General features: G+C 31.3%; 1 protein-coding gene across 4 annotated transcripts in view; it reads right to left on the bottom strand.

Moving 5' to 3' along the window:
* The window catches only part of LOC140668988 (voltage-dependent L-type calcium channel subunit beta-2-like), a 35,101-nt gene that overhangs the window by 11,784 nt on the left and 6,964 nt on the right, over positions 1-16,353 (bottom strand). For 2 of the 4 annotated variants that reach the window (XM_072898376.1, XM_072898366.1), the window contains 8 exons: positions 11,030-11,146; positions 9,077-9,196; positions 7,949-8,159; positions 4,900-4,997; positions 3,199-3,335; positions 2,685-2,850; positions 2,191-2,560; positions 1,366-1,398 (listed from right to left, as the gene is read on the bottom strand). In XM_072898376.1, the coding sequence (XP_072754477.1) occupies positions 1,366-1,398; positions 2,191-2,560; positions 2,685-2,850; positions 3,199-3,335; positions 4,900-4,997; positions 7,949-8,159; positions 9,077-9,196; positions 11,030-11,146 (1,252 nt within the window). Of the gene's footprint in view, positions 1-1,365; positions 1,399-2,190; positions 2,561-2,684; positions 2,851-3,198; positions 3,336-4,899; positions 4,998-7,948; positions 8,160-9,076; positions 9,197-11,029; positions 11,147-15,163; positions 15,682-16,353 lie in introns of all 4 variants that reach the window. The other 2 variants (XM_072898386.1, XM_072898395.1) reach the window with 2 other exon arrangements.

Raw genomic sequence — 16,353 nt, 5'->3', positions numbered from 1 at the left:
TATATACATGTCCAAGAATAAATGGTTTCACTTGATTTTTATAAATAACATAAACTGAATATTTAATGGAGCACATATCGAAATTTGCTGAATAGGTAATAAAATTGTGTTGAGTTGCTGATTATTACTAAAAAAAAATTATACCAATATTTAGTTTGTATTATTTATATAAAAATCGATTGAAACCTTACCATTCATTTTCGGACAATAACTATATATCTAAAAAAAAATCATTGAAAATTATATGAGAATTTGTATTCACGTATTCTCTCATGCTTAGATTGAAATTTATTTGAATTAAATTCATTTATGATTTTAATAATAAAGTACAATGTACTTTAAATACGAAATAAGTTGCAATTAAAAATTATATTAAGATAAGCATGTATTTAATAATTATTAAATATATTAAATTAATTATAGGGGAAATGAAATTTTCTGGTAACTGTACGAAAAAGGTTAGACGAGCGAGTGTGCACAAATAAAAACGAAACGTAGAATTGTCCGCACTAACAGAGAGATAAACGCGCCCGGTCTTACTGCACTGGATACAAGTTCGTATCAATCCGTACGTTCGATCCGTACATTGCCGCTGAAAAGAAATATATGTCAGGATAAGATGATATTTATTCGATGATAAGCGAATATGTGATAAATGCGGAGGCAACTTTAGCTGTCACAGAGTTACTCTTTTAAGAGACGAGTTAAGACAGAATTGAGAGTACAAAGTTGGAAGACTATTAAATAGCACCTGTCCGATAGAAACATCCTCTACGATTTGTATAGAGATTAATACATAATAAATAAAAGTTTAAAATAAAATTATAAATAATATAAAAATTTTCTACATGTGCATACTTAAAAGATTTTATATAATAATCGTCTGTGCAAAAATGCGTATTTACTGACATATTTAAGTTGTCATAACAAACGAATAATTAACTATCTCTTATATAATTAAGAGAAATTTAAATTATAAAAGATAATGTAACAGAAAAATGTTACATAACTTTTCTACCGCAACAATCTGGAACATCGATATAACAATTGTGTAAGAATTGCTATATTTTGCGTATCGAATAGCGTGCAACAGTAAGATAATAAAAATTCTTGAATATGCAATATTCAATATCGATAACACAAAAAAAAAAAAAAAAAATATATATAAAGATATGTATAAATTTTTACAAGATGCAACGTCTATGTTCAACAGGTTTTTGTAAAGATGGGACTCAATTATCTAAGACGAATTTATGTAATACGTCTACATGCAAAATTAGCGATCCATTTGCTAGATAAAGATAAAAACAAGAGGTAAAGTGTATGTATGCAGAGATACATGCTCGAGGAAAATATTGGTTTTACCTCTTCGATGATAATAAGGCTCATGAGGGGCACCTGAGAGGACAAGAAGAAAGTATCGAGTGTTAGTGGCGAAATTGGGTCTTGTTAAATTTTTGAGTAGGTTAAAAGGCACGAGCGAAAATCAGGATGTTGAAAGAGGACATCACGAAACAATCAAAATGAAAAAGAATGGCTTATATTATATTAAATACTACGAGATAGAGAATACGAAATAATTAACGTCTTAAAAATTATTTTTTCTGAATAACATAATACATAATTTCGACGAAGTCAATATTTCGGTCACTAACTAACTATGTGCATTGCCAAATATGTTCATAGACGAGCCCTATTTCCGGTCGGCAGTGCCAAAAACGTCAATCGACGTATTACGCGTCAATTCGTACTATGTGTCACTGCCAAAAGCGATATATCATGATAAATCACCGTCAGTTTTACATTATTTCCTATGTTGCTTGACAATCTTGGACAATTTCCACAGAACTATTATCGAATGACCGAAGTATTGGCTTGCGAGTATATCTCTGCCCTCGCACATCTGCTATTTAAAATCTTTCTATTATCTCAAAATAGATATTTTGTTCGAAAACAAAAACATTTTTGATCTATTAGAAATTTTCTGTATTTATTATCATCTTTTTGAAAGACGAATATTTCGCTTTTATAATTTAAATTATTAACGTCGAGAGAATCGTGGAAATCGATTGCCTTAAACTATTAAACTGAGATATATGAAATACATATTTGGCAGTCTAGAATTTAAAAAAAAATGATTTATAACCGATGAATAATCTTTCCCTGATCTCTGTGAAATAATCATGATACCTGATGGCACGCGTTGCGTGTATGTATCCGTCGGTGCGTCAGGTGCAGGCACGGCGCGTGGCACCGAGGTAAAATCTGGCGGATGCGTCGCCCTCCAATATGCTTCCAGATACTCGGCCACGTGATCGCACGCCTCCTCTAATTGATTTTCATCCAGGATGACGTCGAACATATCTGGCGGACATTGCGCCAGTTTTTCCGCGGCCACCATCTGCACACTGAGGTGACGTATCTGCGACTTTCCTCGGGTTTTAATCAGCCTCTGCAGAACTTTCGGCGAAGAAATTTTTAAATAGACAATCGTGGGCGCCAGGCTGGTCTTCGCCAACTGCGACGGATGGTTTATGGTATCGCAGTCCAAAACAACTAGCTGAAAGCGTACATTAAACTTGATTGATTGACTTATTCGAAATGGATTAATTTTATTACATCTAATATAATAAGATAGAAAAATTTTGTACAAAAATATTGCTTTAAAATATCCTTTTACAAACCTGCAGAGTTCTAGCAAGTTCAAAGATCCTTTCGATCTCTTGCTGAACTTCCGCTAAACAGCTGCTCCTGCTGGTTGATCGTTCCATGATTGCTCTTTTAGTCGGATTGTTCAGCAAGGATCTTTTTGCTAACGAAATATCTGCCATTACCCTCGTGATAATAATTCTGTAATAATCAACAATTTTTATGCAATTAATAATATAAAAGAAATACAAGTTAAATATTAATTTTTTAATGCTTAAAAATTTATACGACATGTTTAGTATGCATAGCATGCTAGTATTTTTTTTTTTTTTTTTTTTTTTTATTTAAACTGGGTTATATAAAACTGAGCGATAGAGAGAGAGAATTAATGACAAACAGAACGTCTGTTTTGTCTTACTAATATACTAATATAATAAAAAGTAGTTTGCTAGAATTAACAGCTATTTTTATTTATTGTGCAGAAATGTAAAAAGAGGATTAGTTCCTGTTTGAAATTAATAGAGATGAATCTAAAGAATCGAGACAGACCTGCCTTCGAAGCGATGTTTAAGGAAATCGAAGAGCGCCTTCTGCATCATATCTGTCACTTGGTAACCCTTTAGCGACGGTCCGACCAACACCACGGGCCTCATAGATGGTACCACGTCGTAGGGGGTCGTCGTTTCCTGAAAATTCGAGAAAACGATCAGTCCGGCCAATCAAGACGAGCCCCGTTCGCCGGTATCGGCCCCAGGATAGTCTCACTTACGTAGGACTGCGTGTGAGCACGGTATGCAACATTGAAACATTGAAATCAGTTAATGGCCATGTCAATTTGACACATGCGACCTCCTGCACGGCCAAAGTTCTTCCTTGAACGCCCGCTTATGAAATATCCTCCTCGAGCAGAAGGTACTTTGGCCAAGCAGTATGTTAGTAACTACTATATTGAACTAAGGTATTAATTAAGGCCTCTTAATCGCATTAGCTAAATTCTATCCTACGGCGGTGAACAATTTTCATCACGATGCGCGGCTCCGGACAAAGATGATCGTTGAACGCTGTACGCGTGGTGAAAAAAAATTGATTAACACTTTCTTAAAAAGAATCAATGTACTATATTTATTACTGATAAGCAGTGATTTCAGTTATAGCACTGCAAACGGTGAAATTACTTGCTGACAATAAGAAGAATCAGTTAGTGGTCTTTCAATAAAATCTCTCTTATATTTTCATTGAAAATCAGGAAAATACTTATTAATTTTCGGCGAAATTTTGTCACTGCTTTAATCAGTGATATCTTCATTAATTCAGTTTAAGAAAGCAGAGTGTTAAAATGTACATGATAGAATATTTACCAGTCGTTATCTGCATTAACGTGTTATGTGTATTGACACAATATATGATGTAATGTGCTATGAGAAGAAAATACATGCATGTTTCGCATTTTCTGGTAATTCGGATAATAAAAATAATTTAATGTGTAATAAAATTATATACTAACAATAAGTGATTTAAATATGATATGTTGTAAAAAGATTAATCGGACTGAAAATACTTGAATGATATTTTTAGAACTGTATTCATGATTTCAAAATATAAACAAACATATGCTTATAGAATTTGAGAAAGATGTAATATTTTTTGGCATTGACTGGCAAATTTGTCTTATTTGTTAGAGAAACATCTTTTATACAAAAATATATTTAATAATTAATCGAATTTTTAATGCTATCGTTATAACTTCAAATTTATCTGCATCCAGTGAAGTTATGTTTCTTATCCAATATAACTGTTTTCGCTAAAGAATAAATATCTAACAATGTTATAAAATAATACTAAAGACAAAACGTTTCAATATGGATACAATATAAAGTTGCAAAGTCAAGCAATTAGATAGGAATATTAGACAGGATTAGTTGGATGCCTAACAAGTGTGAGAGAATCTGATGCATCGTGCGTCTACTAGATGCAATTATCTTCATTGTGTAAAAATGGTGTGTTAAATAAAAAGAATTAAATAAACTATTCTAAAGCAGAGAGTAAACAATATCGAAACGAACAAACCTACGGTTGTCGAATTTTTAGATTTTCTAACATCACAGTGTGATATTCATTATTACGCATGATGCATCGTTGAACATCACGTCAGTGTGCGTACAGCATTTAAGCTCAAGTGTAAAAGCTCAAGAAGCAATATGTGCATGGTGCGTTAGATAATCGCGACAGTCTGATCCGCTGAATGTTTACCGGCTTCTTGAAGAAGTTCTTCCGTTTCTCCTTAGCAGGTGGTGTCGTCAGGGTCGCTTTGCCGGGCCGTACGTTGCCGACACTGTCACTGTCGTCACCTGTTAAAAGAATATGTTTGCAGTTATTCAAAATCTCGTTTGATTCTCTCGTGAACGATAAGTCCCTCTTTCTCTCAAAGAAGCTATCAAGAAGCATTCAACTGATGTGATGCAGCGTAGATATAATTCACTAATTTATGCTATGTGTTTTTGCTTATAGTAGCGGCTATCAAAGATCAGCAGCTAGCTACAGCAGCACTAAAAATCGCAGATGTGCTATGAGTAGCATGAATAAGGACTTACCTTAATGATTTTAGCAATGTATTAAAAACTAACTAGGGCGTGTATATAATGAAGAGGAAGCAGTGAGCAATCTCTTCCGCGAGAGAGCAGAAATAAAGAAGCTCGCATCTCCGTGTAAACCGCAAGGAAAAAGAAATATATTACATTTAATAAAATTGAGTTAAAAAAATAGCGTACAAGAGTCAGCGCAATCGTTGGAGCGCTTACTTAATGATATTAAAAATTTTTAACATATATATAACGAACATTTCCTCTTTTTAGATCACCCTCAGCGCAATTCGAAATAATAAAAAAGAACTACAAAACACAAACATTTTCACCATATAAACGTTTACGTAAAATTAATTGTAAAATCAATGGAAATTGTCAAAAAAAGAACGGACATATTATAATCATCTTTAAATTTTGTTAACATTGTATTAGTTGGTCAAACCCTTATCTTTAAGAAGTGCATAAAAACGTATATTCAGTATCAAATCCTCCTTAGTTGATAAATGTAGAAGTTTTTTTTTAGTAGAAGTGTATATGGTGATTTTTGTCTGTGAACAATTATGCTACAGAGCATTTATATTAATACTTCCCAGAATTGATTAAGTCGGAGTAATGTAAATTACAAAATTGAACATATAATAAATAACTAAAAGTACCAGATGAATAGATGTTGAGAAGAAGTACAAAATTATACAAAAATTACATGTATCTAAATATTCGTTCGATAGTTACCGTAAAGAAATACTCAGGTAATGATAAGAAATCGACAAACGAAACTTTCCGACAAGATAAAACAATTTAAAAAAGTATAATAATTATAAATGTATTTTTATATATCGGATATGCTTGATATTCAGAATTCTGGCAATTTGTAGATTACAATTATATAAGTATCATTTAAACTATTCTCTGTATTTGTTTGTAAATTTAAAGCAATTTTTTGTATTTTTATACATATTTACAACATCTCTGAAATTAAATGTTTATAAAAAATAGATTCCCTATCTAGAATATCAATTTCATTCCAATTAAATTCATGATTGAATTCTAATCTGTGGTCAGTTATAACGGAATGATTTCTCGTGTTTTTTATTTATTTTTTTTTTATATGACTACGATTCAGAAATCCTAGTAAATAACTAGCTTTTAGTCTGCTCTGCATAGAATGCATCGCAGTTTATGCAATTAATCTATATACAACATTATTGCACACAGATTTAGAGGAGTGGTGTCTTCATAAACTTTGATATGTTACGTAATTTATTAAGACTAAAATAAGCCATATCACATTGAAATCTTTGATAATATTAGTAAATTGTTTAGTAATAAAGAATTATACAATAAAGTAAAGTAAAGAGATGTTTTTTTCGCTGTGTTTAATAGTATTTTTCTTTGTATAAAGTAAATAATCTTTAAAGTTGTTAATAAATAATGCTTTAAAACGTTGGTGAAAACATTGAAAAATAAAATTCAGTTTGTTTATTAAAATTTTAATGGTCAACTCGATATTCTTGGAACGTAACTCAGGGTGTTACAATAAAAAGACTGACTATCAAGCCTCTTTTTTGACAAGCTAAATGTGGAAATAAAAAATTAAGATATCTGCCTGAGAACATTATTTTATGAAATCACTCATTATATAATTATTTTTTAAAATTATAGTGATGTCAAAAAAGTTTAATCTATTATTTTTCCTTTTATTAACTTTTATTATAAATTATAATCGAGAGTGGAAAAAATAAAAAATGTCTAAAACATAATGTCTAAAAAATAAATAATAATATGATTTATCAAGTCAGAAGAAATAGCAAGAGCTATGTTATCTAAAATAAAAGAAGGCAACGAATTTTCATGTTTCAAGGGTTTTCCTCTCTAAATCTTGTAATATATTATCCTCAATGATGAGGGATAAGGGAGAGCCTAGGGGAGTACCATAAGTTTGTATATAATCCCATTGAATATAAAAAATGTAGAGCTTAAAACAAAACTGACAGCCGAATTCCGCTTAGGGATGTCACAATTATTTGAAATGTGATTCCATCTCCTGGCTATCTAATGCACTCTCAATGGGTATATTTGTAAACAGAGAAGTAACATCACAAGTAAAATTAAGCGAAATTTATCATTGATAATGACAAAGGCACTGACGTGCCTGTGTAGGACGTTACACATTTTTCAACAAATAATTCGAATAAATAAGGCTCCAATATTTACAAACACGTAACTAAATCAAATTAGCAATGAGAGCCATACGCGGATGTGATATTTACGCATTAACATCCGCGTATGGCTCTCATTGCCAATTTGATAGTTACGTGTCAACAAATAATTGTTAGAAATATTATTTAGTGTCAAAATTTCTGACAAATTGTAAAATATTAAAAAAATTTTATATTTAAATGTTATAATATTAAACATGATTCGTGCGAGTAATTTCATTCACTTGCGGACTACGCAGAAATTGCTTCGATTTAAAATGTTAAACGGGGCGATATATAAGCGCTGAAAGCTGGTGTTTGTGTATCTGAAATAGTGGGATACTTAGAATATCAAGCGAACGTTATTCGTCACATTTTTTTTACTACCGGCCTGTAGCAATAATCCGTCCGCCTGTAATACACTGTCGAGGATCAAGCTGAGAAAGTTTCCGATCAGATACATCGAATTGAGTACATCGTGAATTTTGGGGGGAAAGAAAGAAGGACGTGCTAGGATACCTGGCGTAGGTGGTGTGGAACCACGTGAGGGCATACCACTCTCGCCAAGGTTCCCTGAAGACCCTCCTCGTGTCGAGTACAGGCCTTTCGTACCACGCGCGGCGCTCGCCTGTAACCTTAAGGCCTCCAGCTTCGCCGGCGACGGGATGAAACCCACGTCACAGTTCTCTTTCACGAGCCTGCCAATCCACCAGTTGTTGTCGTACTTCTCCTGGAAGAATGCGCAGTTCATCAGCGAAGATAATTTCAAAATATATAGCACAAAAATAATCTAACAATAAATTCTTAATTGCACTTGTGCGCACTGGTACACACAAAGGTGTACGATATAAATTTGTGTATAATAGCACACACAAATTTATATTGGCCTAAGTAATTAAAAAAGGAAAATAACACTGTCCGACAAGCATTTTGAGACTTGTACTTTATATAAAATGCGAAAATTATTATGTCAAAAAGATTTTTTGAAAAAAATGGATACTTACATCGCCGGCAACCGAGATCCATCGATTTGAGTCTAAACATTTATTTATTTCAAAAAATCTTTTTTGCATAACATTATTCGCATTTAATATGTAAAGTACAAATCTCAAGCATCACTTTAAGTTGTCGTAGCTACATGCAGCAATCCGAAGTTATTACTGATGCAAAAGTAACAAAATCGTCCTTTCTAGCATATTTAACTGACAATGACGTATAACCCAGTTTTTTCTTTAAAATCTTTTTGGCATAAAGTTTTCTGCAGTTTATATGTAAAGTACAAATCTCAAGCTTGATTTGAAGCTTGCTGTCGTACGTGCAACTTGTAACACGTCACAATAAGAAATTATAACTAATAAAAAAGTATCAAAATTTGCATTATAATCATTTACATAAATATTAATTTTTAATATATTTAACTGAATTTTTTTCAAAATCCTGAATTTAATATGAAAAAATTTATGAGATATGATAAATTTCATGCAAGTGTTCAAAAAAACCCGGTATAATTAATATTAAAGAGCTATTATTTTTCAATATAAATAATAATAATAATAGTTTATATTGTAAATTTGTACAATAATCTCTAATATATACTAGCACTAGTAGAATCATCCGAATTCGCTATAAGCAAACATATACTTTTACCTTGATGTGAAGAAAGTCGCGGACGTCAAAGCTGACGGCGGAGCCGTGGACGGGTGAATCATCGTCGACGGATCCGTCATAGCTCACGTTGGTCCGCACTGCAAACGCTACCGGCTTTGACTAAAATGCAAATTGAAAATTGTATGAAAAATTTGCGAATGCATTTTACATTACATTCGCTTTATTAATATCGCAGTATTTTGTTTTATATCAACATTTGAAATTTTTGTTCTCTTGCCAAATCTCGTGACACATATAAAGACACGTATAAAGAAAAAAAAAACAATATATTTTGTTGAATTAAACCAATTTCACGTTAGCGTGATTTTTTGGAAGTATCTACTTTATAATGTAATCCTTCTGCGATTACTCAGGTCGCGCGGGAGGGGGGAGGGAAAAGCCGGGCTATGATTATCAACGTCGATGGCAAACAACGCGGTGTCGTCGCGTACCACCACGTTTAGTTACGTATCATCGCCCCCTTTCCCGTGTTATCGACTTTTCTATCGGGTCACGGTGCAGTTTCTATATCGCGATATGTACACAAATACGGATAGCTATATCGCTTGTATGAAGTGGAAAATAAAAGCTCACTACATCGCGTCGCGTCGCGTCGGCGAGCTTCACGGCCGATCGACACATTGTCAGCTTATGCGTGGACGCATTGCCAGTGACAACGTCGTCTCTTCAATAAAGAATAAAAGACTATTACGACGAGGCGAAGAGCTTTTCATTTTTATTGCGACGAACTATCCCTCGAAGGTCGTCTCCCGCCAATCAATATCCGTTCATTTCTAAGCCGGAGAAGACTGAGCCGATCAGATTCTCACATTTAATGTTCCTATATTTCCTAATTTTGTTTGCATTTAATTTTGCTATTTTCATTAATTTCAAAAACTTTAGTCTTCGCAGTTTAATAAATCGACTGAATATTTCCAAATATAAAACGTATAAAAAAATGTTGGTAATTATAGCGAAAAGGTCACAGCTCGTAAAGGTCACAAGTAAATAAACTTTTTTTTGTCAAAAATAACAAATTATTATGATATACACCTTATATATATCTTACTGTCAAATTTTAACTTGTTATATTTTCTGAACTCTTTAATTTTTGCAAATTACTCAGAGCATCCCTTTCTACTCATATTTAAGAGGCGATAAAATCGATGAAGTATGACTTTCTCCATAATTACTAATATTTCTTACATACTTTATTTGAAAATATTCAGCCGAAAAATTGCGAAGATTAAAGTCTTTGAAATTGTGTAATAAAGCACAATCAAATGCAAATAAATATAGTAACGTCAAATATAAGTTATAATGTTACATTCTAAATAAATATTTTATTTTAAACTCATAATTAAATCATCCAAATAAATATTTCATTTTACACTCATAATTAAATCTTAATTAAGAGTATTTTTTAACAAGATAATATTTGTAATTATTTCATTTACTTTTCTTTTATATTTGTTTTTGTAAAAATTTAATTCAAAAAATGTAAAATAGTTCAAAAAATGTAAAAATATTTCGTCAAATATTTTCCACGTATTTCTCTTTCATAAAACATCTTTCGATGAGTATCGATATTATTGCCGCATCTAAGGCTCTCAGATCGGATCATATTTTTCCATAAATTTTTCTTCATGATTGGAGTATAAGCGCGAAAAGAAGTTCCGCGAAGCGTTTGATTGGCACTTCACTGTGAGCCGCGTTTTACTTTTATTTTTCCCTATCTTGTGACATTGCATTTCGTCGGAGACGCATCCAACTCTGTCGCTTTTCATGCAAATTCTCGATGTTTATGATGAAATACGACGGATGATAAGTTACATCCGCTCAATCGATATGCAATGATTCAGCGCGTGAAAGAAGAAAAAAAAGAAAGAAAGATAAAACGCAGCTGTAAAGAAACGAAGCAAACTGGAACACGCGGAGGATCAATGAACTTACTCTGGCTTTTTCGAGCTGATTGAGGGCCTGCCTCTCCTTCTCGCGTCGCAAGCTTTCCTTCTCCTCGTCCAGCGAGAGATCTGAGCTCGGCTGCGAGTAGTTCGAATCCGCCGAGCCCTAAAATCAGACAAGTTGTTCGTGAGATTCGTGTAGTTTCGCAGACAATTTGATATAAGAAACATAAAAATTCGCTGTTTACTTATATTTAAGTATTAATTAAATAATTTTTCTATACATAACTCTTTTTCTATTTTACATTTATAGCATATTAATAATTTTATAAATATTAATATTTATAAGCAATAATATTTATATAAATATTGTTTTAAATCACTCCGCACAATATTCTTTATTGAGAGATACCTTTCAACATGCAATCTTAACTATTTTCGTCAAGATTTAGATTATTATGTCCAACGAATAATTTATTATAGCGTTTTTAAACCAAACAAATTTGATTGTCCTAAGAACGATTAATGACATCATAAACCATTTTAAGTTACTAGGGATACTTGGCTTATTAGACTAATCAATGAAATACTTTAAAACGTTTGATTGATTAATCAAGGCAAAGAATCTTAAGCTTTAAAGCAAAGATGGCATCAAATGGGATATACCTTATATTATTTATGTATTTAAAATCAAATTTAAAACTCATTTTTAGTTGAAAATATATTTATGATGAATTGGGTTTAATCGTTCTCAGCGATCAAACTTGCTTCACTTGAAAATGCTATTAAGAAATTAGTTTCAAATATCAATTCATTTCTATGGCAGTATAGTTGTTTCGAGGCAAATCGACTGTATACAGACGCAAATTTTTAATAAGATATAAATACATTACTCTTGCACACATCAATGGCAATATTCTGTTTTAAATGGCATTGTTAATTACATTTATAGTAAAAATAGTATATTAATATTAAAACATATCGCCTACAAACATTTTCTACTAGAGTAATTCAATAAATAAGGTAACATTATCAACCGCACGCATATAGAATATCTTGTCACTTTATTTATTGAATTGCTCTCGTATATCGATGTTTAAAGAAAAGTTTTATCCCTTTAATTCTGTATATTCAAGCAATATCTATTTATTCTGTGTAATCATGTACCGCTAACTGTTACTTTGTCCGCGAGACCGTGAATGATAAAGTGCCCTATGACGCAGTTCATTACGTCTATCACGCCCTACAAGTATCGGAGCAGATTACCTTATAACAAAGGAAAGCAGTCTAGCAAGTGTTAATTAGTTCCTGTTAAAATTAAAAGAATCGATCGAGTATAGGAAGAAGACCTACGTATACTTGATATTCGTCATCGTAAACAAGAGATTGAGACCAGCATGAACTTTAATTAGTATATTAATGAGACGTAGCGGATATGAAATATCAGCAATTTTATTAATATATTACATCTATCGATGTAATATATTAATATCACGGATCCTCGGATATTTTAAATATGTCAAACTCACTTATGTTTGTTATAAATTCATATAATACAAATTCATATGTGACTATTCTGTTATAGTTATAAATATTACATGAGAAGAGGCATCTTTTTTTCCATCTGTTAGACTCGCCTCTTTATATTAATAAAGAATATTAATAAAGAATAAATCATATGCTTTATTTAACACAGTTGTTGGGATGTCTTTTATAAATTAATCTCTTTTATATGAAGTTATGTTTACCTTAATAAATAATTATTATTTTAGAATAAAAATAGTAATAAAGTTTTGTATGCTTAATAAAATAAAATTTGTGTAAAACAAAAATTTCACTTAAAAAAAATAATGAAAATAAGCTTTGGTCCTATTTTCAAATTAAATTATGTTTAAAATCACAATGACAATTTTCATGTTAATAACATTATCATATTCACATTTAACATTATTTTTATCTTAGTAGTTTATCTAAATTTAATTATAATATTTTTTTACATTAATAAAAAAACTAAATAAACTATAAATTTTAGAATTATAAAGTCGGCAAGGCTATTTTCATAATCATTGTCTTCATCTCAAAAAGACTTGAAGAACAAATATACTTTTTTAATGACAATCTTTCTCTTTATTTTACATATTATCCAACCCTTTATAAATATGTGTATACATACATGCGTGCGCTTACGATATAACCACTTCGAGTTTCCTGCAATATATATGATAAAAGTAAGAGAAAAGATAATATTCTAAAAAGACATTATTTAGTAAATAATTTTCTTAAAAAAATATTATTATTTCTATCTTATTTTTCTAAAGGTCTTCTATACTATGTTATTCTGAAAATTGCAAAATAATTGTAAAGATAGCATGTATTTATATATTTATAGAAAGTAATTCATGTATAAATATATATTTCTTTCTCTTTAAATTAACGTTTGATTGAAAGCAACGCATTAATAACTTAGTGGCTTAGTTACTTATTGTTAGTACTTTATGTTGTATTTTAAAATTTTTCTACAATATATATAGAGTGTCCGAGTATATTTCGATGATTCTATTTCTAAGATGGTGTAAAAAAAAATCTCTGATTTTATATTAATTACACAACATTTTTCACGTGTCCCTATAAGAAAACTCGCTTAAACCAAATCGTTGGATAATTGAATCTTATGGTTGACCGAGCACAAATTTGTGATCTTTGTCCAACAATGTTTTAGGCGAATTTTCTTGTGAAAATGTTGCGTACAGTGTGGAAATCAAAGATTTATGCCATCCCACAAAAATAATTATAAAAATAATTGCGAGAATTACACCAAATGTTCTCAAGTGTAGGAATTGAAGAGTGTTGAATTTTCCGACATGTGTCATGTTGTTAATAGGGCACATATTGAAATTTACTGAATAAATGACGAAACTGTTTGAGTTGTTGATTATTATTAAAAAAATTTATACCAATATTCAATTTGTGTTATTCATAAAAATTATTATTAAAAAAATTTATACCAATATTCAATTTGTGTTATTCATAAAAATTTGATTAAAACCTCATCATTTATTCTTGAACACTCCATATTGCGACGTTTTTATAATTAAAAAATATTAGTTATCAGAAAAGTTCGCGATTATTGCATATCATTTTCTATGAAAAAGCGAGAAACGTTTCAATAATCTAATTTTGGAATAACATAATTTTAGAAGATGGTAAAGTAAACACTAATTAATAAGCAATTAAAATTATGCCCATTGTAATCATTTAGATGCTCAAAATAAGAAATGAAAAATAATTACTATTAGAGTTATAGTTAAATTATTTCAAATGTTAATCAAAATTTCAATTATTTCAAAACTAAGCTGATAAATTTTATCTTATAATTATATATAAAAATAACATTTATTTTTACTATATATTTCTTTATTGATAAAATAAAGTGCGTAATAATCAAAATAAATCGACTTATTTCCAATGCTAGAGACCGTTGTGCAAGATCTCAACAGTAATGTCTCAAAAGATGTACAAGATGAGAAAAGTACATCAAGGATAAAAACTGCAGTTCAAGGTCAATAAAGCATATCGTCCAAGCACGAAGCTCGATTTCATGCTAAAAGAAAAGTTAACTTCGATCAAGCGCGCGATTGGCGTAAATCATTGCTGCAATGATGGCACGGATGATCGCTTCTGCTTTACGCCACGTTACCTAATACGGACCTTAAACGACATGTTGTAGAAAATTCTATACGTCTACGAAGCGACGCGTCTTTGATGTGATCAAATGCTTTTCTTTGCGCCTCCTTGCTCAAAGTGCGATCACGATATATAATTAGTTATTTTTATACGGAGACCTCTCTCACATTATATGTAAACTCCTTTGACGTATTTAAGTTTAATTACAGTTATTCTTTGACAACAGAAATAAAAAGATGAGCAAAACTGTATAAACATATTTATGTTTATTATAGCCTTGTGAAAAGTGGAAGAAAAACAAGTGATCAAGAGCAAGAAGAAAACAAAATTTAAAGAAAGTTAAAATTATATTAAAACAATAGCTTAAAGGAAAATTTATTGACAAATAATGATGTCTGTTGATGATGGTTTTACGATGATTTATGAAAAAAGATAATAAAATATCTTCGATATTTCTCGTGTTTGTTGAGTAAAAGAATTCATGTTTCTCTTAATGTACCTGGGTAAATAGCTTGTTGTAGCCGGAATTGTGTTGATTGTACCCGATCATCGCCGGGAATCACCACCATGGATGCCAGGGCTGTTGTTCTGATGGTGTTTAATCTGCCTTCGCTCCAATTCGGAGCCGAAATTTATCGGGCTAATACTCTAAGCGCTCTCGTTTAGTACATGCTACCGCATGGCTATTTTCATTTTCGTTAAAATTTGCTTGGTCTCTATGTTGCACTGACATTCGAGCTTGTGCCGCTACGCCATGCTGAATGGCGCAGTGGCACAGGGGGTTCAAGAGAGTTCTTTCTCAGACACGTATCTCAAGCTTTTTTCGCTTTCGTTTGCAAGCCATCCAAACACGAATCTTGATCTATTCCTGGGCAATCATTATCATCATCATTTCACGATGACAGGCCGCGGTGCGTTTCGCGTTCATGGCGGATAATTAGATTCGATTCAAAATATTCACTTTTTTAATAATAGCTCTCTGCAAGATATATACAGTAGAACTTCGATTTGAACCGACTGCAAAAAAGTATATCGTTGAAAAAGATAATACAATAAAAAAATATGAAAATCCGCATTAATCAGATTGGACGAACGCAGTAGTTTATCGACCTGATGGCGTAAATTTAGCATAATATTGATTTTCGTGGACTAAATATTGCCGTGCTATTATAACAATGTGTTATCATACATATAGTATCATAAAAGAAAATAAAAAATAGGACGAAATTGAACTATTTTCTAGAAACCATTTTAAATCTATCCATTCCATAATTGACCTGGCTAAATTTACTTGCGCAGAAAAATATAGAAAAACTACGAAGTTAATGCTACTTCCTAAAATTGTCTGCCCCACATTGCCAAAAATGTACATGTAAGCACGAAGCATTAATACTGTATGAGGCAACGATACGAAATAGGATAAAAATATCTCGTACGTCAACGCTGGTAATAATGGATCTATCATCAATTTCTACACATTTAGAACTAGAAGATATAAAAGTTTTAATTCTTATTACCCTGTGGTAAATTGTAATTATCATAAGAGATTATACTTGCAATATTCTGTATCAAAAGAGAGAAATAAAAAATAACTGATTCATAGTAGCATAATCTTTATCAGTTTCAAATCTTTATAAGAACTGATAAAACCATTACGTCTATTAAAATAATATCACGTTCACAAGCCGG

Source organism: Anoplolepis gracilipes, chromosome 1, assembly GCF_047496725.1.
Source record: "Anoplolepis gracilipes chromosome 1, ASM4749672v1, whole genome shotgun sequence".
NCBI lineage: Eukaryota > Metazoa > Arthropoda > Insecta > Hymenoptera > Formicidae > Anoplolepis > Anoplolepis gracilipes.
This window is presented reverse-complemented; position numbering and strand designations above follow the sequence as displayed.